Below are 25,847 nucleotides of genomic sequence, written 5' to 3'. Positions count from 1 at the left end.
AAAATGGAAACAGCACTACAAGTCACAGCAGACAGTGGGGTGGATAGCTGATGCGTTTCGCACTGGGGTATCAGCGCTTAGTCATGAGCTATGATTAAGCGCTGATACCCCAGTGCGAAACGCGTCAGCTATCCACCCCACTTTCTGCTGTGACTTGTAGTGCTATTTCCATTTTTTACCATTAAAACCCTTTTTTTTAAGAATTTTGTGGAAGTGTGGCTGTCCAGTCTTTTCTCCGGTCTTCGCTTTGTGCATTGCCAGCACCCACGCTTCTGAGAGGACACTGATTGCTGAGTGCACTCACCTAGAGCGGCAGTTTCCCTTTTCTCTAACTGCCCACTATGAGCTCCCTCATTCTTTACTACCCAATGCTTTAAAAATCAATTAATGGCATTGAATATTTTGCCCAATTTGGCACTGGGCAGCCCATAGATGATTAATTTTTTAATGAAAAAAGTGACCTGATTTCCCCATCCACACACTCAATGTGGATGGAAGAATCTTCCTGCTGCACCATTGTATTCTGACAGTGGAAAGACTTCCCTGTCGTCAGAATAGACTGATCAGCGTTGCAGACTATAGCTGGCGGCGCTGATCGAACGGTAAAAATCCGACAGTGCAGTTGTACAGAACTCGATCAGTAGATCGATTCTGGACAACCACCCTGCCCTTACATGGACTAAAATTAACCAGCGGAATTTCCATCCATGTATGCCGAGCAAGAACTCAGCTCGTATAAATCAGAAAAAAAGAAAGTCAGTGACAGTACATGTTTACAAATCACAGGAGTCATTCAATTACAGTGGCACTGTTTGCAATCTAAGGGCTTCTATGCAAGCGCCAAAAGGGAACGATTAGCATTTGCGTCTGACACTCATGTCTCCTGCCATGTGATGTGCGAATATTGTAATGAAGCAGCACTTTACCTTTGTTTTACAGGAAAAACAACATATAAGTGATAGTCCTGTCCCTGGTCACTTAAATTGGGCAGCAGTGGCTTTCCAAACCCCTTCCTCCTCCCCGAATAACATCAACACCTAATCCAACACTCCATGATACACAAATCCTGGGTTTGTACATACAGTAGCACAATCTTACAATGGCCCCACACATTACAATTATTCTTGCATGTCATCATAATGTTCTATTTCTATCGTTCACCAACCTTACTGTTTAATTTTTTATTTACAGTTGGATATAAAAAAAGAACAATTATCTGGTATAAATAAAAGAACGATCATTAATCATGAGTGCACCCCTGATGTAATCAGACTAGAACAACATTTGTCTATCCACTCTGTTAACGTGAATAAGGGGGATCTATGGACTTCTTTCATTTGGCCGACTGGACTGAAAATTATTATTATTATTATTATACAGGATTTATATAGCGCCAACAGTTTACGCAGCGCTTTACAACTTGAGGGTAGACAGTAAAAATACAATACACTTTAATACAGTAGGAATCGGAAGGCCCTGCTCCTTTTGCCTTGTACACACGATCGGAATTTCCAATGGAAAAAGTCAGACGGAATTTCTTCATCAGATATTCCGACCGTGTGTGTGCCCCATCTGACTTTTTTCCATCGGAATTTAGAAAGAGAACATGTTCTCTTTTTTTCCGACGGAAAAAAATTCTATTGGAAATTCTGTTCGTCTTTAGGAAACTCCAACGAGGAAAAAATCACGCATGCTCAGAATCAAGTCAACGCATGCTCGGAAGTGTTGAACTTAATTTTTGGTCGTGGTGTTGTACGTCACCCGGTTCTTGACGGTCGGAATTTGGTGTGACAGTGTCAGTGGCGGCTGGTGCTCAAAATTTTTGGGGGGGCGCAAACGAAAAAAAAAAAATTGCAGCCTCACTGTGCCCATCAAACGCAGCCACTGTGCCATCAAACGCAGCCACTGTGCCATGCCATCAAACGCAGCCACTGTGCCATGCCATCAAACGCAGCCACTGTGCCATCAATTGTCACCACTGTGCCATGCCATCAAACAGCAACTGTGCCATCAATTGTCACCACTGTGCCATGCCATCAAACGCAGCCACTGTGCCATCAATTGTCACCACTGTGCCATGCCATCAAACGCAGCCACTGTGCCATCAATTGTCACCACTGTGCCATGCCATCAAACGCAGCCACTGTGCCATCAATTGTCACCACTGTGCCATGCCATCAAACGCAGTCACTGTGCCATCAATTGTCACCACTGTGCCATGCCATCAAACGCAGCCACTGTGCCCCTCAACTGTTGCCACTGTGCCAATTGTTACCACTGTGCCCTTTAATTGTCACCACTGTGCCCCATGATGCCACTGTGCCCCATGATGCCACTGTGCCCATTGTCACCACTGTGCCCCATGATGCCACTGTGCCCATTGTCACCTCTGTGCCCTTTGTCACCACTGTGCCCCATGATGCCACTGTGCCAATTGTCACCTCTGTGCCCTTTGTCACCACTGTGCCCAATGATGTCACTGTGCCCCTTTCCCTGTAAAAAGCACTTACCTGAGGATTCCATGTGCTCCCTCGATGTCTTCTGCCGCTGTGGTGAAGCTTCAGCCAATCAGGTTCCTGATAACCAGAATCCGGGAACCTGATTGGCTGAAACGGCCGTTTGTCTTATACAATGAGCGCAGATTGCCTGCGCTCAGAGTATAGACAGCTGAGAGCCGGAGAAAAGCCTATCAGAGCCGCTGGCTTTAATAGGCAGTTCCCCTCAGCCAACCAGCTGCCGCTATTCGGGTAACCAGCGTCCCACGTCCGGTTATATGAATAGACAAGGCAGCTGGCAACAACCAATAACATACATTCGTGCATTTATGCACGAATGTGTGTTATTTGTTTGCGAGAGGGGGTGGCGCTGCAGCGCCCTCTATAGACGGCCGCCAGAACTGCGGCTAAAATGTCAAAATGACATTTTAGCCGAATAAAAGTTCTTAAAGGGCCTGTTTTTTTTTTTTTTTGTGACTGTGGGAGGGGGGGCGGCGCCCGTGCGTCCCTATGGACGGGCCGCCACTGGACAGTGTGTATGCAAGATGGTTTGAACGAAAACATCCATCGGAGTTTATCCTAATGGAAAATCCGATCGTGTGTACAAGGCATTATAGCTTACAATCTAAGAGGGCAGGTCAAGAGATATAAGAGGTAATAACTGTGAGGGATGTGTTGATGGGGAAAAAAAATGTACAGTTGTTAGGTGGGGTCCAGATAGGCTTCTATGAAGAAATTTGTTTTTCAGGGATCGTCTGAAAGTGGATAAAGTAGGAGAAAAGTGGACAGATTGGGGTAAAGCATTCCAGAGGATGGGAGAGGCTCCGGAGAAGTCCTGAAGGCTAGCATGGGATGAGGTGACAAGGGAGTTTGACAATGGAAAATCTTTTCATGTATGGCTAGACAGACCTTCGCCTATTTACAAACTTCATCCTACCTGCCTTCTCCCCTCTCACTCTTATGCCGCGTACACAAGATCGGTTAATCTGGTCTGATGGACCGTTTTCATCAGACCAAACCGATCGTGTGTGGGCCCCATCGGTTATTTATCCATCGGTTAAAAAATGTGAAACTTGTTTTAAAATTAACCGATGGATACCTAACCGATAGAAAAAAAATAATCGTTTGTAGGCACTTCCATCGGTTAAAAATCCACGCATTCTCAGAATCAAGTCGACGCATGCTTGGAAGAATTGAACTTCGTTTTTTTCAGTGCGTCGTTGTGTTTTACGTCACTGCGTTCTGACACGATCGTTTTTTTAACTGATGGTGTGTAGGCACAACTGACCATCAGTCAGCTTCTTCGGTTAACTGATGGAAAAATCCATCAGACCGTTCTCATCGGATGGACCGATCGTGTGTACAGGGCATAATACAATTAAAAAAAAAACAAATGCAAATACCAGTTGTTTTTTTTCACCTTCACTTGACATATCCCCACTTTACATGACATATACTATATTGTAAAAAAAAGTATTGGGACGCCCTCCTTTACAAGCACATGGAGGCTACCTTTAGCCGGTGCTGGCATGTTTACTATGGGCAGCAAGCTGTGATTCCTTGCAACTTCACAGTGGACTGCCCACTGTGCATGCGCGAGCCACGTTGCGCTTTATGAATGGTTCCGCAGCTTTTTGGGACCTGTGACGTGTCCCAGAAGGCGGTGAGTGGGGAGAAACTGCCGGTGGATCCACTGTAGGGATCAGACCAGAAGTAGGAGTGGGTACCTGCCAAAATCAGGTACCTGCATCCCGATACCTGGTTTTAACAGGTGCCCACTCCCACCTCCCAACCAAGAAAAAAATACAAAAATAGAAGAGGGGGGAGAGGGGAATAAAGCTGAACATCATCGTTGGGGTAAAGTTCCGCTTTAAAGTGGTTGAATACCTCACTTGGTGATTTGTACATACAGGTAAGCCTATACTAAGGCTTACCTATAGGTAGTGTAAATATCTCCTAAATGGGAACCGTTTAGGAGATATGTACTCTACATGCAGCCAGTTACATCACTGGCGCATGCTCTCTGAAGGAATGGCCACCTGTGTCTTTCCTTCAGAGCCCTGTGCCATGACCGGCGGCTCCCGCACCCATTCCCCGGCAGTCACACAGCTGGAGTCCGGGAACCTGAAAGCAAGATGGGTGAAGATGGAAGCTATCTCCAGCGATGACAAGTTAAGGTAAGCAGCAAGTTAAGGTAAGTTCCACATAATGTGCTAGTATGCAATGCATACTAGCACAATGATAGCTGGATTCAGGTATGGCGGTGCATTGTTGCGGCGGCGTAGCGTATCGTATTTACACTACGCCGCCGTAAGTTTGCAAGGCAAGTACTGTATTCACAAAGTACTTGCCTGCTAAGTTACGGCGGGGTAGCGCAAATGCGGCGGGCGTAAGCGCGCCTAATTCAAATTTGGCTGAGGGGGCGTGTTTTATGTTAATGGGGGGTGACCTGACTGACATGCGCCGTCCGTGTACATATCCCAGTGTGCATTGCGGCAAAGTACGCCGCAACGACGTATTGGTTTCGACGTGGACGTAAATTACGTCCAGCACTATTCACGGACGACTTACGCAAATGACGTAAAATTTTCAAATTTCGACGCGGGAACGACGGCCATACTTAACATTACTAGTCCAGCTATTGGAATAACTTTACGCCTGAAAAAGCCTTCTGTAAACGGCGTATCTTTACTGCGTCGGCCGGGCGTACGTTCGTGAATAGGCGTATCTAGTGATTTACATATTCTACTCCAAACGCAATGGAAGCGCCACCTAGCGGCCAGCCTAAAAATTACACTTTAAGATACGACGGTGTAAGACACTTACGCCGCTCGTATCTTAGCCTAATTTAAGCGTATCTGGTTACCAGAATACGCTTAAATTTGCGTCGGCACAGATTCAGACTTAGGCTGGCGTATCTACTGATACGCCAGCCTAAGTCTTTCTGAATCTGCCTATATGTCTTTGCCTTGCAGGTAAGAAAAAAATACATGCATCGGTTTACAACCGCTTTGAACCTCATTCCACTGAGTTCCATTCTTCTGGACAGCTTGGTCTGTTGCAGGAAGTTGAAAAACTACAGTAACTGGCAGGATCAACAGGTGAAAATAAAGAGGAAAAGGCTAAATAAAGAAAATGAATGCAGCCGCAGCATCTCAGGCTTTGCTGGGTGAAATATATGCCATTTCTGCTTTTGGGTGCACTTTATCCATCCCCTATGAGGAGAGGTAGTGGTGGAAGAAGGAGGTGAGCAGGCTGGGCTGTGGATTGCAGGCTCCATAATGTCAGATTTCCAGGCTAGCCAAGCAGCTGCTCTCCCCTCTCCTCCTCCTCCTCCTCCTCCTCCCCAGTCCCCATGATTGATGATGTTGGCCAGGCTCCAGCACAAGGAAAGGGGATTGTTCCTCCAAGCACTACGCACGAGATGAGATCAGCTCACTTCAAAGAGCCGGGGGGCGTGGCCCCGGGGAGGCTTGCCCAAGGAGCCCATAAATTGTCGCACGGGGTGTCAGTGTGCCGCACAAATCCCCAGCTATGCCCCGGACTGTATGCTAAGTGAGCCGGCTTGTCTATGAGCAGACTGGGATAGAACGAGTGACATCCCTGCAGACTGCAACAAAAACTCCTCCTGACTTCTGCACAAAAACTTTTCTCGACCTTTTCCCGACTTTTTTGCACAACTGTTCCCGACACCACATCTGCCAGCCAGGATGAGCTGTGTGCGCTGCCTGCTGCCCTGCCTGGTAGCCCTTCTCTGTGCCCGGATTGCCCTGTCTGCTGTGGCCATGGAAGAGGAGCTGGTGGCCCCTGTCAGGCTGGAAGGGGCCCCTGAGGATGGGAAGGTGCTCTACCGCCTGGATGTCTTTGGACAAGCCTTGACCTTGGAGCTGGAGGCAGATCCCAGCTTTCTTGCTAAGGACTTTAGCTTGCAGTTCGTCGGGCGACCCAACAACCCCACCGGGGAAGAGACCGAGGAGGTGACCGGCAACCTGGCCGATTGCTTCTACTCCGGGACCGTCAATGGGGAACCGGCGAGCAGCGCTGCGCTGAGTCTGTGCTCCGGGATCCGAGGAGCCTTCTATTACCGGGGGGAAGAGTACTTCATCCAACCCAGCAACCACACCATCACCCCGGCTTCACCCAAGTCTGACACCCCCCTACTCCTTCACCTGGTCAGCAAGAGGAGCCGTGCCAAGGCTAAGTGTGGGGTGACTGATGGTACCCCCCAACAGCTGGACTCTGAGGAACCCCCCAAGATCCGCACCCCTCCAGGTACTGCACCTTACACCACTAATAGGACCTGCACCCTGCACCTACATACTCACCCTGCACCACACCATCACCAAGATCCTCACCCCTCCAGGTACTGCACCCTACACCACCAATAAGATTCTCACCCTGCACCACCACCTACATACTCACCCTGCACCACACCATCACCAAGATCCTCACCCCTCCAGGTACTGCACCTTACACCACTAATAGGATCTGCACCCTGCACCTACATACTCACCCTGCACCACACCATCACCAAGATCCTCGCCCCTCCAGGTACTGCACCCTACACCACCAATAAGATTCTCACCCTGCACCCTACACCAAGATCCTCACCCCTCCAGGTACTGCACCCTACACCACCAATAAGATTCTCACCCTGCACCCTACACCAAGATCCTCACCCCTACAGGTAACTGCACCCTACACCACCAATAAGAGTCTCACCCTGCACCACCACCTACATACTCACCCCTCCAGGAACTGCACCCTGATCACCACCTCTTACAATAATCTCATCCTACATCAATACCCTACACCATACCACCAAGAAGATCCTCACCCTGCACCACACCACCACCACCAAAATTCTCACCCTGCACCACACAACCAATAAGATCCTCACTCCTCCAGTTATTGCACCCTGCACCACACCACCTCCAAGATCCTTATCCTGCACCACCACCAAGAACTTGACCCTGCACCACACCACCACTAACATCTTCACCCTGCATCACACCACCAATAAGATCCTCACTCCTCCAGTTATTGCACCCTGCACCACACCACCAATAAGATCCTTATTATGCACCACACTGCCACCAAGATCCTAACCCCGCACCACACAATTACGAAGATTTTAAAACTGCACCACATTGTCACCAAGATCTTTACTCTGCACCACCCCACCACCAAGATCTTCACCATGCACCATACCACCACAACTATCTTCACCCTGCACCACCACCAAGATCTTCACCCTGCACCGCCACCAAGATCTTTACCCTGGACCAAAATCCTCACCTTGCACCACACCACCACCAAGATCTGCACCACACCACCACCAAGATTCTCACCCTATGCCACCACCAAGATCCTCACCCATCCTCACCCTTATCCACACTACCACCTAGATCCTCTCTCTGCACCACCATCAATATCCTCGCCCTGCACCACACCTCATCCTGCACTACACCACTACCAGGATCTTCACCCTCTACAACCACCAAGATCCTTACCCTGCACCACATTACCAGCAGGATCTTCACCTTGCACCACCACCAATATCCTCCTCACCCTGTACCACAACTCCACACACCCTCCAGAGTGGCAACAGCCTGCATTATGTCCAAGCACACTTTGTTGCAAAACTTTAAAAACAGTTATAACATTGTTTATAAATAGGAGTATCAACTCCTATTTATAACAAATAAAGATCATTCAATGAATAGTTAGAGGGGTTCTGTGCAGCAGACCAGCTTTTTAAGAATTTTCCAGGGACAGATTCCAAAAACTGGAATAGTGTGGAATTATTAGAAGCTGTTAACTTTGCACAGAAGCTGTTAACTTTGCACTTGCATATATATATATATATATATATATATATATATATATATATATATATATATATATATATATATATATATATATATATATATATATATATATATATATTGTGTGTGTGTATATATATATATATATATATATATATATATACTCAAACATTTTAGCAAACTATGCATAGCTGCCAGTTCTGTCCCTGGAAATGTCCTTAGATCTAAGACTTCAAGACTGTGTGGAATTCCTGGAAAGTTTAATAAATAAATAAAAAAAAAATAATATATATATATATATATAAATTACATGATGTGTTTTCTTTTTTTCTTTTGTGATATACACTGTATATAAAAAAAAATTCAAACATTGCATAATTAAAAGCTTCAAAAATTAAACTTTGTCCCATATATATCTTGCACAAAAAAATCTAAAACTAGCCAAAAATTACCAGAAAACCCCAATAAGGACCCAGCCTAGTCCTGGGATTAGCTCAGCTCATATTTCATAAAAAAAAAGACTTTCTGTCATTTTTTTTCACCAGAAGTTTAATGCAGAACACTTGATAATTAAAGTAAAATCGACTCTATGCCTTTAGTTTATTGGCTCTTCCCTAACCAATAAATGAGCAGGGCAGCATGCCATGGAGCCAAGCCACGGGGCTGTACCATTCACAGTTTGGCAGTGCACCACACAAGCTGCACAGCAGGTTTGGAGAAGAGGCTCGCGGTGAGCCCGGCGTTGCAGGAGTTAAACCATGTGTGCTTAGGAATGATATCATTGCAGAAATTGGACAGGTCGCTGCTTGCACGGTTCCCCTAAGTTTTATGAAAAGAATTATACCTTTCTATGGTTTTGCACCTTGTTATACAAGGCTGGTAAAACATGAGCCTCCATTCATAATAATAATAATAAATAATAAAAAATGCTACTTGTGATTGCAAATGATATAAAGTATTGTAACTGGAGGAAACGGGCTGCACACGTTCACCTTGCATGTTTCTGGCCAGCTTGTAGAGATGGTGCTGCAGCTAGGGAAGTGGTTAATGACGCTCCAGATTGTCAGAACAAGGGTACAGTGTGTTGGAAATGTGATGAAGTTTCAGGCTTGGAGATGTAATCTGTCACCGGCCCCACATACAAGCACTGTACAGGGATTGCTTGCTACTTATTCAATGTTAAAAAGTTGGTAGGTGACTCATATCTTGACTTGCAAGCCAAAGATGACTTAATGTGAGAAACCAGGACAACTTGCTGTTGGAATGGTTTGACACTTACGCTAAAAATAGCAAAGTGTCATTTCTAAGGTTTTTTTTTTGTTTTTTTTTACCATTTAAACTGTGCAGCAGATTAACAGTTTTCTCTTTTGTATGTTCTCCTGTGCAGGATTGGGAAACACACGGAAAAAGAGATTTGTCTCCAGCCCACGCTATGTTGAAACCATGCTGGTAGCCGACCAATCTATGGCTGAATTTCATGGGAGCAATTTAAAGCACTACCTCCTCACGTTGATGTCAGTGGCTGCAAAGCTTTACAAGCATCCCAGCATCCGAAACTCCATCAGCATAGTGGTAGTGAAGATCCTGGTCATCTACGACGAACAGAAAGGACCTGAGGTCACAACCAATGCCGCCATGACTTTGAGGAACTTCTGCAGCTGGCAGAAGCAACATAACCCACCCAGCGATCGGCATGCTGAACATTACGATACAGCCATTCTGTTTACGAGACAAGTAAGTCAAGTTTATGTCTGCCTAATCTTCCATAAACATCTTAGATATGCAATCGCAGCCCAGAATGTTTCTAGCTGTGATGTGTGATGTGCTTCTAAAGTGAAAAAAGAAAGTTTCCTAAGATCCTCAAACATGTATGGTCTTTTAAGCCAGGGACAGCAGCCAAAGTTAAACATTAGCCGCCAAAGTTTTGTCCTTGAGCTAATTGATTTATTTTTTACAGGTATTTATATAGCGTCATCAATTTACGCAGAAATGTACATTTGCATCTGTCCCTGCCCTCAAGTAGCTTACAATCTATGGTCCCTACATGGTTTGACCCTTGGCTGGTTCCTGCTGAACCAGCCAAGAGTCAAACCATTAGTGGACAGGCTGAATGCACCAAGTTGATCGATCGATCAACTTGGGTACAACCATGCTGGATTCGCTTTCGATTATCGCTAGCGGCTGCCTCTGGGAGAAGACAATTGCTGATTCCTCTGTCAGCACTGTCTGCGTTGATGGGGGATCCTCCAAATGTCTTTCCTGCAACCCATGGTTGCATGGGTTGCAGGAAAGAAATTTACAACTGTGTATGGCCAGCCTAACTCACATTCATACATACCAAGGCCAATCTAGACAGGAGCCAATTAACCTACCAGCATGTTTTTGGAGTGTGGAAAGAAAACCGGAGTACCAGGAGGAAACCAATTAATATTGAAACGGTTTTGTTTTCTAGGACCTTTGCGGAGCTCAAACATGTGATACCCTCGGCATGGCTGACGTTGGAACAGTTTGCGATCCCAGCCGCAGTTGCTCCATCATTGAAGATGACGGCTTGCAAGCAGCTTTTACAACGGCCCATGAACTAGGTAGGACTCTCTGACTTTACATAGGAAAGCTGGGTGGGGTTTGCTGTCAGGCTAGGTAGGATATAAGTTATGCGCAAACATAAAACTTCTCAGGAAGGAACTTAATATTTGTTTAGACACAACAGATGGTCAGAAGATGTTTATGGCACCCTACGCTACAAAGTAACCTGGAAAGGAATGTGTTTTGAAGTGTTAAACTTTTATGATAAGGAAATACTTGAACACTTGGGAAGTTTGCAAAATGTTTAATATTGTCTTGATTAGCGGAAGACTTCCCTCAAGTGCATTGTTGAGTTTTAGGGAAGGGTTGTAAAGTACACTTCACACTGTGAATTTTTCCAATTGTTGAGGAAATCAGAACTCTCTCCTGCATTTTTCTATAATGGAAAATTTCTGTTTTCAGGTCATGTATTTAATATGCCACATGATGATGCAAAGCACTGCTCCAGCTACAATGCCGATAATAAAGGTTCACATATGATGGCTTCAATGCTCTCCAATCTGGATAGACAGGAACCATGGTCTCTATGTAGTGCATACATGATCACATCTTTTTTGGACAACGGTCATGGTAAGTGTGTGATAATACAATATTATATTTGTCTAATATACTTTTTGAAGATAGGCTACAAGTATTTCCATCGGAAATTCCAACCGTGTGTACGCAGCATTAGTCTTAAGTAACTGTCATCTGTATCAAATGACAGTTATTTAAGACCAATGCTGCGTACACACGGTTGGAATTTCCGATGGAAAAAGTCTGATGGGAGCTTTTCCTCGGATATTCCGACTGTGTGTATGCCCCATCTGACTTTTTCCGTCGGAATTTCCGACGGACTTAGATAGAGAGCAGGTTCTTTATTTTTGCGTCGGAAATTTTGCCCGGGCAAAAGTCTGACAGTGTGTACGCGGCATAAGAACCAAGAGGGCCTTTTTTTGAAGACTTCTATTGTCTTCCAAAAGCTGAGTACCAGCATAAATGCTTTAAAGTGGTTGTAAACCTCAGAAATTAAATATGAGCAATGCATATTCGTCTATAGTGTGTACTCGTCTCAATGTAGAGCATTAAAAGTGTCACTTTGGGCTGCTGCTTCTTTCCTCTGCTATCAGCATGAATGACTTCTAAAAAGTTTTCCTGACACCAAGAGAAAAATGGTGACAGGGGAGGGATCTCCAGCAGTTTGATAGTCTCAGCTCTGTTCCGATGTGCTGTATGAAGGGGGGGGGGGGTCCTTCCCTCCAATCGTCTCTCAGAGCCCCTCCCAGACAAGCACTTTGAACAGATGTAGAGAAGAATGATCTGCATGTAGACAGGTACAACTTATGTAGGATAATTTGTTTCATCTCTGTGTAACACCTGAGGCCAGTCACTTCACTGGGTATATGTAAGAGTTTACAACCACTTTGAGGCCCCGTACACACGACCGAGTTTCTCGGCAGAATTCAGCCAGAAACTCGATCGGAGCTGGAATCTGCCGAGAAACTCGGTCGTGTGTACACTTTTCAGCGAGGAAGCCGGCGAGGAACTCGTCGGGCCAAATAGAGAACATGTTCTCTATTTCCTCGTTGTTCAATGAGGAAAGTCGGCCCGCCGAGATCCTCGGCGGCTTCAACACTGAACTCGACGAGGAACTCGATGTGTTTGGCACGTCGAGTTCCTCGGACTTGTGTACGGGGCCTGACTCTTTTGATGTCTTAGCTGTCTCAGTTGGTCCATAAAGTAAACATTTTGTATGTAGAATCAAAATATAGATAGTTATTCCAAATAGAATAGCTATTTGACTATTTAATGTTTATGGAGGACGTGTGCAGCTTTAGCTTGAAGTAAAGTAAAAAAAGCGTCCTTTCAATCGTATTGGGTGTTATTGCCCTTTAAATGATTTCCAAGACCCCATGTGACTGGGCACATAGTCAAGCGAGATGTCACAAGTTGTGAGAGCATGTTCTCTAAAAACATTTGCTGTTAACCTTATTTTTTTATTATTTAATTAGGAGAGTGCTTATTGGACAAGCCAAGCCGACCCATCCAGCTCCCATCAGATCTCCCTGGAACATTGTATGATGCCAATAAGCAGTGCCAATTTACATTTGGAGAAGACTCCAGACATTGTCCAGATGCCGCCAGCACGTGTACGACCTTGTGGTGCACCGGAGTCTCCGGAGGGCTGCTCGTGTGCCAAACTAAACACTTCCCCTGGGCTGATGGGACCAGTTGTGGAGAAGGGAAATGGTGTCTTAATGGGAAGTGCATTCAGCAGATGGACAAGAAGCATTATGAGGTATGTTTCTGGTTTCGCTGTATAATTCTTTTTAGTTAGTATTTGGAATACAGTATTTTTGTTGGATCTTTCCACTACATTCAGATTTCAAGATTGGGCAATTTCCAAACCCTGGCACTGGGGCAGCTTTCTTTTCATTAGACTATCTAATTCATTTGAGCAAAATTACACAAGCTTTAGATGATACCTTCAAATTTAAATGTTGTAACTGGCAATAAACTCAAGATTGCCCTGTTTGGAGACTTTCCAGTACAGTTTTTATGGTTTATTCTAGATTGATATTTAAATCATGGCTCAGATATACTTCAGATGCAAAGTCGCCTTTTGCAAACACTTTTGTTTTTTATCAGGCAAAGTTGATAGTCAGATACATTTCTGCTCAAAAAGGGAGTATTTAAGCATCTGGCTACCTAAAGCTTGGTACACACTAATGCCGCGTAAACACGATCGGTTTGTCCGCTGGACTGTTTTCATCGGACAAACCGATCATGTGTGGGCCCCATCAGTCTTTTTTCCATCGGTGTTAAAAAATAGAACATGTTTTAAATTTTTCCTATGGATAAAAAACCGAAAGAAAAATCTGATTGTCTGTGTGGAACTCCATCAGAGAAAAATCTACGCATGCTCAGAATCAAGTCGTTGCATGCTCGGAAGCATTGAACTTCATTTTTCGGCTCGTCGTAGTGTTTTACGTCACCGTATTTTGGCACGGTCGGAATTTAGTCTGAAAGTGTGTATGCAATACTGATGAAAGTCAGCTTCATTGGATATCCAACGAAAAAATAAATCGGATTAGATTCCATCAGATATCCGATCGTGTATACAGGGCTTTACAGGTTTTTTTTGCAACCCAGCAGGCTCAAAAAAAAAAGAAGCTGAAGAGTTTAGGAGGGGCCACTGTACTAACTATCCTATTTTGGTACAATGATCTCCCCTGCTGAGCTACTGTGTTCTGACAGGGGGGCCAATAGCTGAGAGCACTGATCAGGTGCTGATCGGCAGACCTCTTTCGGCCATGCCCCTTCGACAGCGGACCAGCTGCCCTACACAGGCCAAATGTTGGGCGGTTTCTATTGAACCGGCCGATGACGCCCCACATTCGGCCCATGTGGACTGTAAATTCGGCCCTTTAGACTGTAAATTTCTATAGCAACAATTTGTATATTTGTTCACAGAAATCTACTTTGATCCACCTAAAGAATGCTGATCTGTTGATGGTTGCCATCAGTATTTATCTTTGCAAGATGATCATGGTTTTGCAGTTGCCTATATTGTGAATATGTTTTGTGTAGTTAAAAATTCTTAATGATCCTTTTTTTTCTATAATTACAGACTCCAGTACATGGAGGTTGGGGAGCATGGGGCTCATGGGGAGATTGCTCCAGAACTTGTGGTGGCGGAGTCCAGTATTCGGTGCGAGAATGTAACAATCCAGTGCCAAAAGATGGAGGCAAATACTGCGAGGGGAAAAGAGTTCAGTACCGCTCATGCAATACTGATGAATGCCCTGAAAATAATGGTAAATTAATAATAACATTCAGTTTCACAATTTAATCCTGAACATGAAAAATCATACAGTAGTTATAGTTGTAGGCATGGCCTGATGTGTCTTATGTATTCTCCTCAGGCAAGACATTCCGCGAAGAACAATGTGAAGCCCATAATGACATCTCCAAGTCTGCCATTGGAAATGGACCTGCTGTTGAATGGACGCCTAAGTTTGCCGGTGTTCGTCCAAAAGACCGCTGCAAGCTAATGTGTCGAGCAAAGGGCACTGGATTCTTCTTCGTACTGAACCCCAGGGTAAGCTCCTAACTCCTAAACTTATATTCCGATATATATCTGTATGATTCAGGGCCTATTGTGGGCTATAGTAAGGAAATCCTTAATCACAATACCCTGAAATTGAAACAACTTGGTAGTCTTGTAATGTTTAGAGCTGAACTTCAGCCAAGCATAAAAATACACTTTTGGATCCTACCTTGGTATTTAAATTATTAAAAGTGTCTGCGTATTTTACTTTTCCCTGGATACTGAATTACATCTTCCTTTAAAACATGCCACTTTTGGCAAGAGCAGTGCAATCCCAAGCTACAATCCCAGGAGCTGTTGTAGGAAGCCATGACTCTTTTGGGGGATTATGCCCAGTCACCACCCAATTTTACCATTTGTAAGGAAGTATTTAGGCAAGTGGGAACACTTGATGATGGTAAGAGCCCTGCCTTAATACATGAGGGTACTTGGCACAAAAGACAAAACACAAAAGTTGAATTGACCAGTCTCTTCAAAGGGAATCTGCAGGGTAGTCAATTGTTCTTGCCCATCATAAGCCTTTTATTCATCCAGGACACATTTATTGGCAGTTAAACCATTATTCTAGGTTTGGCAATTGATGCACAATACTTCAGAAAGTTTCTACCTCTTTCTATAAGTTAAGCTTTAAAGATAAAGACATGTTTCAGGGTTTTAAAACCACACTGAGCTCATATTTTACCAGTATCGTTATTGTGTGCTTCCCAGTAAATTAGTGGTTGGATCTAATGAGCTGTTTTTTGTTGCCTCAATACAGGTTGCTGATGGTACTCCATGTAGCCCCGACTCCACCTCTATCTGCATCCAGGGTCAGTGCATCAAGGCTGGTTGTGACAGAATTATTGGGTCCAGCAAGAAGTTTGACAAGTGTGGCATGTGCGGAGGAAATGGATCCACCTGCAAGAAAGTCTCTGCAACCTTCACCAAAGCACGGTATGTTGCAACTAAGTCTTTCACATTTCACATTTTCTATTCACTGAGCTTCTCTTCATCTTTCACCCTCCAAAGTTAATGAGTTGCTTAAGCCTTTGTAAGATTATTAATGATGCACTCACTGAAAAGAATCAGTAGGACATTACATTAAATGGGAGAGTAGTGTGTGCTTTTTGACACGTTTACAGTTTAACTCATTCAAAGGACAAAAGTCCAGTTAATCTGTTACTATTTAAATGGAAATTATACCAGATCCATAACGTTTAAAAACTGGCCCGGTAGAAATATGTACCAAAAGAATTAGATCCCTATACAGTGGAACCTCGGATTACGAGCATAATCTGTTCCAGGAGAATGCTCGTAATCCAAAGTACTCGCATATCAAAGCGAGTTTCCCCATTGAAGTCAATTGAAATAAAAAGAATTTGTTCCGCATTGACTTCAATGGCATGCAATACAGCATGCGGCCAGAGGTGGGGGGGGGCGCAGGAGAGCCTCGGAAACAGCCGGAAAGGCCAGAGGACACCTCAGCTAACCATGGCAAACCTCGGAAAGACTCCGTTCCCGAGGTCAGCTGTCCTCGGGCCTTTACGTGCATTTCCGATCAGCGCCGTTCGGCACCCCCCACTTCAGGCCAAATGCTGCACACCGCTTTGGCCTGAATCCTCGCAAACTGAGTTAGTTTTTTTTTAAAATACAGTGCTCGTATTGCGAAACGCTAGTTAACCGCATTACTCGCAATCCGAGGTTCCACTGTATTTTGATGCTGGTGCCACTTTTGCTCAAAGCATATAAGAACAGCCGTAAACCAAAACAATATGTCCATCCTACTCATACCAGTAAAAGCCTAAGGGCATATAGAGAAAAAGTTGTCCCCCAAGATGGGAATCCAAGTAGGCTGAGACAGTGACAAGGAGTGTGGACAACTGTTATACGAAAAAAAAAATTTGGTTGTCAAAAATGTATCACCTAAAAACATGTATGTCTTGCTATACAAAACATCCAGATAGGGTACACCTAGAACCACTTGTTCAAGGCATGACAAGCATATGCCAACATAGGACAAAAACATGGACAGTAACATAAAACACATGAAACAAAAACGTACGGACGCCAAGTTATCTGACACATGAGGCATCATCACCATGGCAAATGCCCGTATAATGAATTGAACTAGTCCTGTCAAGGTGGTGCTGCCATGTGTTGGGCCCTTGGAGGCCTGAGCTGACTGTGTTTTATGTCATTGTCTATGTTTTTGTCCTATGTTGGCATGCTTATCATGCCTTGCACAAGTGGTTCTAGGTGTACCCTATCTCGGGGTTTTGTATATACTAAGACATACATGTCTTTAGGTGATACATTTTTGATAACCAATAAATGATTTATTTATTTTTTGTATAACAGTTCTGGTTAAAGAAAAGCAAATGTAACTTAAAGTGTATAAGTGTATGTATGTATATATATATATATATATATATATATATATATATATATATATATATATATATATATATATATATATATATATATATATATAAAAAAACTCCAAAAGCGAGGGGAAATCTATTCAGCACTGGTACAGATGGCCCTTATTGGAAGATTTCCTTTACTTCCTGTTCAAGTGCCAACTGTAATGTTTTGGATTTTCCATCACTTTCTGTATTGGAAACCATGAAACAGTGGTTACCAGGACAAATAAAAAGGGAGAATCTCTCAAGCAGGGACACAGACAGCCATAAATCTTGGCAGGTATTTTAACCCTTCCTTGCTTTATCGAGAACTAGAACATAATGAATGTCACATTCACTGCTTTATGAATATGCCCCTTAAAATGGTTGCTGTAAAATGTTGTCCCTATCACTCATCTAATGCTATTAGTCATCCAGGCATATATGTATGCACACATACAGTATATATTAAAAAAAATCCCTTCAAAAGCGAGGGGAATCTATTCAGCAATCAGCACTGGTACAGATGGCACCTATTTGAAGATTTCCCTTACTTCCTGTTTATGTGCCAACTGTAATGTTTTGGATTTTCCATCACTTTCTGTATTGGAAACCAATACTATTCCTCATCCAGGCAGTTTAGAGGTTCTACCAACTTCCACCTAAACCCCCGATGCAGAAATTATCAGTTCCATAGAAGACTATGGGAAATCTCTGCCACCCATGGAGATTAGGAGGCTGAGCATGGGTCCTTAAAGTTGTCATCAAGAGAACTGAGTTTAATTTACACACAATGGGGTTGATTTACTAAAACAGAGTGCAAAATCTGGTGCAGCTGGTCATGGTAGCCAATCAGCTTCCAACTTCAGCTTGTTTAAATAAGCTTTGACAAAAAAAAAAAAATGGAAGCTGATTGTTTACTATGTAGAGCTGCCTCAGATTTTGCACTCTCCAGTTTTAGTAAATCAACCCCAATATCCTTACCATGATTTTCAGTTTGCATGGAGTTCACCTTTTAGTTTGTGAAGAACCTCACTTTAAACATTCTATGAATGAGGTGGACATCACTGCTTACGGTTTATAAATGAAAGTTTAAAAAATTCTTACTAACAAAGACCGCAATTTTTATGTAAACTGGATTAATTTTTTTATTCTATTTTTGTGTGTTAAAATGTGTTAATTACATTGTGTTATTTTGATTTTAACAGACAGGGGTACCACGACGTTGTTACAATTCCTGCGGGAGCAACAAACATTGAGATCAAACAACGTAACAACAGGGGATCTATGCATGACGGCAGCTTTTTGGCAATTAAGGCTGCCGATGGAACTTACATCCTTAATGGAGATTATACACTGTCCACACTGGAGCTAGACATCTCTTACAATGGCAACTTCTTGACCTACAGCGGTTCCACGGCATCCTTAGAAAGAATCCGAAGCTACAAGCCTTTGAAAGAACCGATTACTATACAGGTCCTCACGGTGGGAGAATCTCAACGCCTGAAAATCAAGTACATTTATTTTGTCAAGAAAGCAGCTCAACCAGAAAAGACCTTGCATAAAAAGAAAGAGTCCTTTAACGCCATTAAAGAAACCATTCTCTCTGAATGGGTCATTAAGGAGTGGGGTGAATGCTCAAAGACTTGTGGATTAGGCTGGCAGAGAAGATCAGTCGAGTGCAAAGACTTGAGGGGTCAGCCTTCAAAAGACTGCACTAACGAACTAAAGCCGGATGATGTTAGGCCATGTGCGGACATCCCTTGCCCCCAGTGGCAATTGGGAGAGTGGTCTTCATGTTCTAAGACCTGCGGAAAGGGCTTTAGAAAGAGACTTTTAAAATGTGTCTCTTATGAAGGTAGCAACTTGCCTCAGGACAACTGCGATGCTTCAAAGAAGCCTAAACATTTAATAGACTTTTGTACTCTTTCCAACTGCAGTTAAACAGCACTCAGAACATTACTAGGGTCTATCAAACAAAACTGAACATGCTGAAAGCAGAAGGGTCAGGTAGAACGTGTTTGGTCAATGTGCATAGGGTGAGAGGATGGAAAGTTTATTGAGAAGGAACAGTGCACATAAATGCCTGTTGGATTGGACCATCAGGTTGAGCAGCACATGTAGGTTTGTATGAAGGGCAAATTAGTGTCACTAAACCCTTCATCACTAGGACCCCGAGGCATTGTCTGTTTTTCAAACCTTAGCGTCTGTTACAAGTTAGATGAAGCTAACTGGCAGCCATGTTGGCTTTTGACACAGGTCTGGACAAGCTCCTGGAGCCAAATAACCTATGAGCCTAAAATAACTTCTTTATTTTTGGAGTGGTCTGTTTTGTGGCTCTTAGATTGGACTGACTGGCTCCTGAAGTTTTACATTTATTCATCTAATCCTGTAGCTGACAAAGCCTGGGCTTCTCACAGACTGTAAGCCAGTCAAGCATTGCATTTTTCTTTAGGGGTATTCCGATCTGTTCTTGAATATTGTCCATAGTGGGGTTAACCTACCTCAGTCAAGAAGGGTAAAATCAGGAGCTCAAAAGGATCTTTAGTAAAATAACAATGGCTGCTATGGTGTCACAGTATATATATATATTTTTTATAAAGAAATAAAGCCATATTCTTATTCATATGGGATGTGCAGATTAGTTGGACCAATACAAATGTGCTATATTGCAGCCTGCTAATATAGTATAGAAATATAAGAATGATAACTTTATTCTTCAAAAGTTGACTCTTGGCAACCAGATGTTCAAATGAACTGATACTTATGTTTTTTTTTGTTTCTGCCCTTAAATTAAAACACCCTCAAACTTCTTTTAGGGCTCTTGGTCGTAAGATTCCCTGTACCTGAGTTTACACCTTCCCTTCTTGTAGGCCAGTGATGGCGAACCTTGGCACCCCAGATGTTTTGGAACTACATTTTTCCATGATGCTCATGCACTCTGCAGTGTAGTTGAGCATCATGAGAAATGTAGTTCCAAAACATCTGGAGTGCCAAGGTTCGCCATCACTGTTGTAGGCTCTAGAAAAGGATTCTCACTCACACTGCTGGATTCTTTGCAAGAAAGCAGCTGGAAGAGTGAGGCCCCGTACACACGTTCGAGAAACTCGACGAGCAAAACACATCGTTTTGCTCGTCGAGTTCCTTGTGAAGCCGCTGAGGATCTTGTCGAGCCAAGTTTCCCCATTGACGAACGAGGAAATAGAGAACATCTTCTCTATTTGGCTCGACGAGTTCCTCGTCGGTTTCCTTGGCCAAAAGTGTACACACGACCGGGTTTCTCGGCAGAATACGGCTCCGATCGAGTTTCTGGCTGAATTCTGCCGAGAAACTCGGTCGTGTGTACGGGGCCTGAGACTTCCACCTTTGGTATGAGCTCAATCAAATCCAAACAGGAAGCTCAGGAAAGGAGTCATTACGAGATATAAGAAGTCAATGGGTAATTCAAAAACCGCGAGTCTACATGTAGCTGAAATATCAGTTATATGTGGACTAAACCCGAATCATAATCCATCTGGTTGTAAATAGTTTTCTCAAGAAAGCCAATAACATCAGCAGAGGTTGGGGGAGGGGGGTCGGTCTAAATTTAGGCCAGTATAGAGTGTAAGATTCTTTATGTATAGAGATGTAAACAGAAATTTCTATATTTTCCATATTTCTATTGATGCAATATGGAAGTATATTTGATTGACAGTCCTGGGGATAGCAGGTCCATCCACAGCTGTTGGCCAACCGCTATGTGTCACTTACCTAGGTCAGGTTGGAGAATATGACTTTTAATGTGTATATACACCAAGTATACTTCATAAGTATTTGCGTCTGCCTCTTCTATGAAGGGATCGTTTCAATGTCATATCATATACCTATTTATTTTTGTACATCAAGTCCGATTATATATTAAGTTATCGCTTTATATAACAAAGAAAAGAGTATTTATGCTGTATTGTATGTTACTAGAATTATTAAAAGAACACAGTGACATTCCTCGATTATCTTGTTTGCTGTCTTGATTTCACATGATAAAATGATTGTAAATGTGTCAGCTCTTGGCTCGAATTCTTTATGAGTTTGCAAAGCATGGCTATTGTGGTCTGTGGACTTGTGTACTCTCTTTGCTTTGGTAAGGAAGGGAATAATAAATCACACAGCCACATAAGTCTAAGGTGTATAAAACAGCGGGTGTATTGTGCAATGCATTCATCAGCTGGGAATGACGTTATATACATTGCAATTTTTAGACAACTATAGACACTTTTGACCACTAAAACAACTGATCAAAGCAAACTTCCATGTTTTATGGTTTTTACCTTATAAGGCTATAAAGCTAACTTAAAGTAAAGTAGGTATTGGAAATTGTATGGTTAGCATGAAGGCAACCCACCGATAAAAGTGGAACTAGAAATTCAATTAATGAATGAATTTAAGATACTCAACCTTGACCAAGCATAACAACCATTTAACCACTTAAGCCCCAGACCAAAATGCAGGTAAAGGACCAGGCCCCTTTTTGCGATACGGCACTGCATCACTTTAACTGACAATTGCGCGGTCGTGCGACGTAGCTCCCAAACAAAATTAGCGTCCTTTTTTCCCCACAAATAGAGCTTTCTTTTGGTGGTATTTGATCACCTCTGCGGTTTTTATTTTTTGTGCTATAAACAAAAATAGAGCGACAATTTTGAAAAAAATGCAATATTTTTTACTTTTTGCTATAATAAATATCCCCCAAAAATATATATAACATTTTTTTTCCTCAGTTTAGGCCGATACGTATTCTTCTACATATTTTTGGTAAAAAAAATCGCAATAAATGTTTATCGGTTGGTTTGCGCAAAATTTATAGCGTTTACAAAATAGGGGATAGTTTTATTGCATTTTTATAAAAAAATTTTTTTTTACTACTAATGGTGGCGATCAGCGATTTTTTTTTTTTCGTGACTGCGACATTATGGCGGACACTTCAGACAATTTTGACACATTTTTGGAACCATTGTCATTTTCACAGCAAAAAATGCATTTAAAATGCATTGTTTATTGTGGAAATTACAGTTGCAGTTTGGGAGTTAACCACAGGGGGCGCTGAAGGGGTTATGTTTCACCTAGTGTGTGTTTACAACTGTAGGGGGGTGTGGCTGTAGGAGTGACGTCATTGATTGTGTCTCCCTATAAAGGGGATGACACGATCGATGCAGCCGCCACAGTGAAGCACGGGGAAGCCGTGTTTACACGCGGCTCTCCCCGTTCTTCAGTTCCGGGGACCGATCGCGGGACCCCAGCGGCGATCGGGTTCCGCGGTCCCGGAGCTTCGGACCGGGTCGCGGGGGCGCGCGCCTGCGACCCACGGCTGGGTAGATGTACAGGACGTTCCGGTTTGTCCATCTGCCCAGCGGTGCCATTCTGCCGACGTATATTTACAGGCGGCGGTCCTTAAGTGATTAAAGGGTAGGTCAACTCAAAGTGTGTTATACACTAGGGTGACCAGACATCCCCGGTTTCAGGGGACAGTCCCCGGATTGAGGACACTGTCCCCGGACCAAGTCTGTCCCCAGTTTTGTCCCCGGATTGGATTTGAGCATTGGCTGGGGCAATTTCAAACACAGTCAGTGCAGAATTAAAAAAAATTATCTTAATTACAGACCCCGCTCTGCCGCTCCTACTAGCTTAGGGGGTGTATTTTTTTCCATTATCTGTGCCCCTTTCTGATAATCATGTGCTGGTCGGAGTTGGAGGGAATATTTCTTCAGTTTTGGGTGTATGCCAATTCAGCTCCGCTTGCATGTTCTTCTGCCTTGGCTCAAGTCCCGGGCAGCCGCCTGCCTGCTTTTCTTCTTGCCTTCCCTGGCGGAGTTGTCTTCCTCCGCTCCCCACCCAGTAGTAGCCGTGGCCTGGAGAGTGAGACTTGACAGGCTGTGAGGCAGTGATAGACAGAGAGTCGCTAATTGCCGCCATTACTAGTAAAAAAAAATATGTGCCCTGGATTTCATAAAAAAAATCTGGTCACCTTACTATACACCCATGAGTAAATGTTGAGGGGATCCATCAATCACTGACCGTTTAGGCCCTTAAACAGAAGGTTCTCTTGACAGTACACCCATATGCCCATTGATTCTTGCCTTAACAATGTTTCAGTGCTGCATCATTCATCTTTTGAAGCCCTCAAAAATATCCAATATTTCAGAATTTGGCAGACCATTTGACTTTCTCCACTCATTTCGAGGACGCAGTGCTATTGCCTAATGCCGTGTACACACGGTCGGAATTTCCGACAGGAAAAGTTCAATGCGAGCTTTTGGTCGGAAATTCCGACCGTGTGTAGACTCCATCGGACATTTTCTGTCGAATTTCCAATAACAAAAATTTGAGAGCTGGTTCTCAAAATTTCCGACGCTGTGTTTTTGACAGTCGGGATTTTGTGTGACCGTGTGTATGCAACTCAACTTTGAGCCAAAATTCCGTCTGAAAAAAATCCACGGTTTTCTTGTCTGAATTTCCGATCGTGTGTACACGGCATTAGTGGCAAATTGGTTATTATACCCGTGTAACCTCCAACACAGACCAACACTTAAATTCAGGATTTTGATAGATGAACAGAGTAACAGGAAAACGTGTGGATGGTCAATATCAATGGCCATGGGGGTGTCCTAACAAGAGAATTTGCTCTCTTTATGGGGAATATCGAAATAAAGCATATTTGTCTGAATTCTCAGCTCTACCAGATTTGCCACATGGTCTCCGCAGATGTTATTTTTTCCCGTGGATGACAGTGAAGTCCCTCATATTGGTGGGGCAGGTAACCAGGCCGGAGAAGGACCCTAAGAAGACAGTTGCTTTTTTCTTCTCTTGGTACAATATGGGGGATTGAATGGGAAGTTTAGTATCTGCAGACAGCAAGAACAATTCTTCTTTCAAATACTTCAGGGTATATTCTGGATTTACAGAGGGCTGGCATAGTCTGCTGTACTTTACACAGTACCAAGAACCAATAACATAAGGAGCTTACAGTCTAATGCCAGTCATATATATTGTAGGATTATTTTTGGATAGAAGCCAATTAACCCATGAGCATGTTTATGGAGCAGGCTCAGACATATCATTTGTACAGACTGTGCAGCTACACAAAAGCCCCCTGGGGCTAGATGGTTCATACTGAACTGGATTTCCTATTGAAAGGGCATTGGCTGATATCAAGGTATTTCAAAGATTTCTATCTGTTTTTCTAGGGAATTTATCAGCATGTATATCCAATGAACTAATATGTCTAGCCAATGATAACCGAATGCTAGTTGTTTTGCTATTAATGATCCTCTGGCTTTAATATGCGTTGATCCACTTACAATCATGAAGGCTCAGCAACACATGTGATGCCTTGTACACACGACCGGTGCGGTGGAATTCCTCTCAAGCTGTCTTGCATACACACAGTCACACTAAATTCCGACAGTCAAGAACGCGGTGACGTACAACACTACGACGAGCCAAGAAAAATGAAGTGTAGTGCTTCCGAGCATGCGTTGACTTGATTCTGAGCATGCATGGTTTTTAGTCTGTCAGAATTGCATCCAGACGAACGGAAATTCTGAAAAATTGAGAACATGTCTAATTCCGTCGGAATTTCCAACGGTAAAAGTCCGATTGCGGCATTCACACGGACGGAATATCCAATGAAAAGCTTCCGTCTGACTTTTTCCGTCGGAAATTCCGCTCGTGTGTACAAGGCATTAGAGCAGGGATCCTCAAACTACGGCCCTCCAGCTGTTGCGGAACTACAAATCCCATGAGGCATTGTAAACCTCTGACATTCACAGACATGACTGAGCATGATGGGAATTGTAGTTCCTGAACACCTGGAGGGCCATAGTTTGAGGACCCATGCATTAGAGTTACCTAGGGCAGTCTGCCTGGAAATGCAGCCTGCCAAGGAATGCCCACTACTGCAGACTGACAGCTACCCATTAACCACTTAAGGACCGCCTCCTGCACATATACGTCGGCAGAATGGAACGGCTGGGCACAGGCACGTACAGGTACGTCGCCTTTAAGAGCCCAGCCGTAGTGGGTTCAGGGGCAGCGTAGTGGTTGAGCTGGCGGGTGGCTCGACGTACAAGTGACTGTGTGGGCGGTGCGGTGAGTGAGCTGCGGAGCTGCCCATCCGCTCGGCGCTCGCACAGTCACACTGACTGTGCGAGCGGAGGCGGCTCGGCGGGCGAGTGAGAGAGACAGGAAGCTGCCAGCTGGGAGGCTCGACGGGTGGACTGCCAATTAGCAGGTGGCGGAGCAGAGAGATGACATCTCTCACTGCCTGGTGCCCGCCCTGCATCCCAGGAGTTCCGCTCTCACTCACTGTGCAGGCAACAGAAATATTACATCATCTCTCTGCTGCCTGACTCCGGGACACAGGGAGTGACAATCCCCATTCCCCACCTAAGCAAGAAAGTGACAATCCGCAAGGTGTGGCAGATGTAAAGTG

At 43.8% G+C, this 25,847-nt stretch overlaps 1 protein-coding gene across 1 annotated transcript; it reads left to right on the top strand.

Moving 5' to 3' along the window:
• Nucleotides 1-6,006: 6,006 nt before the first annotated feature.
• Nucleotides 6,007-20,078, top strand: ADAMTS1 (ADAM metallopeptidase with thrombospondin type 1 motif 1). The gene is made up of 9 exons (XM_040338839.1): nucleotides 6,007-6,767; nucleotides 9,711-10,057; nucleotides 10,776-10,908; nucleotides 11,312-11,479; nucleotides 12,901-13,187; nucleotides 14,520-14,706; nucleotides 14,815-14,990; nucleotides 15,757-15,932; nucleotides 18,589-20,078. The coding sequence occupies exons 1-9, from the start codon at nucleotides 6,206-6,208 to the stop codon at nucleotides 19,322-19,324; spliced, it is 2,772 nt and encodes a 923-aa protein (XP_040194773.1). The 5' UTR covers nucleotides 6,007-6,205; the 3' UTR covers nucleotides 19,325-20,078.
• Nucleotides 20,079-25,847: the final 5,769 nt, after the last annotated feature.

The sequence above is a fragment of the Rana temporaria genome, chromosome 2 (assembly GCF_905171775.1).
Source record: "Rana temporaria chromosome 2, aRanTem1.1, whole genome shotgun sequence".
Classification (NCBI taxonomy): Eukaryota; Metazoa; Chordata; class Amphibia; order Anura; family Ranidae; genus Rana; species Rana temporaria.
This window is presented reverse-complemented; position numbering and strand designations above follow the sequence as displayed.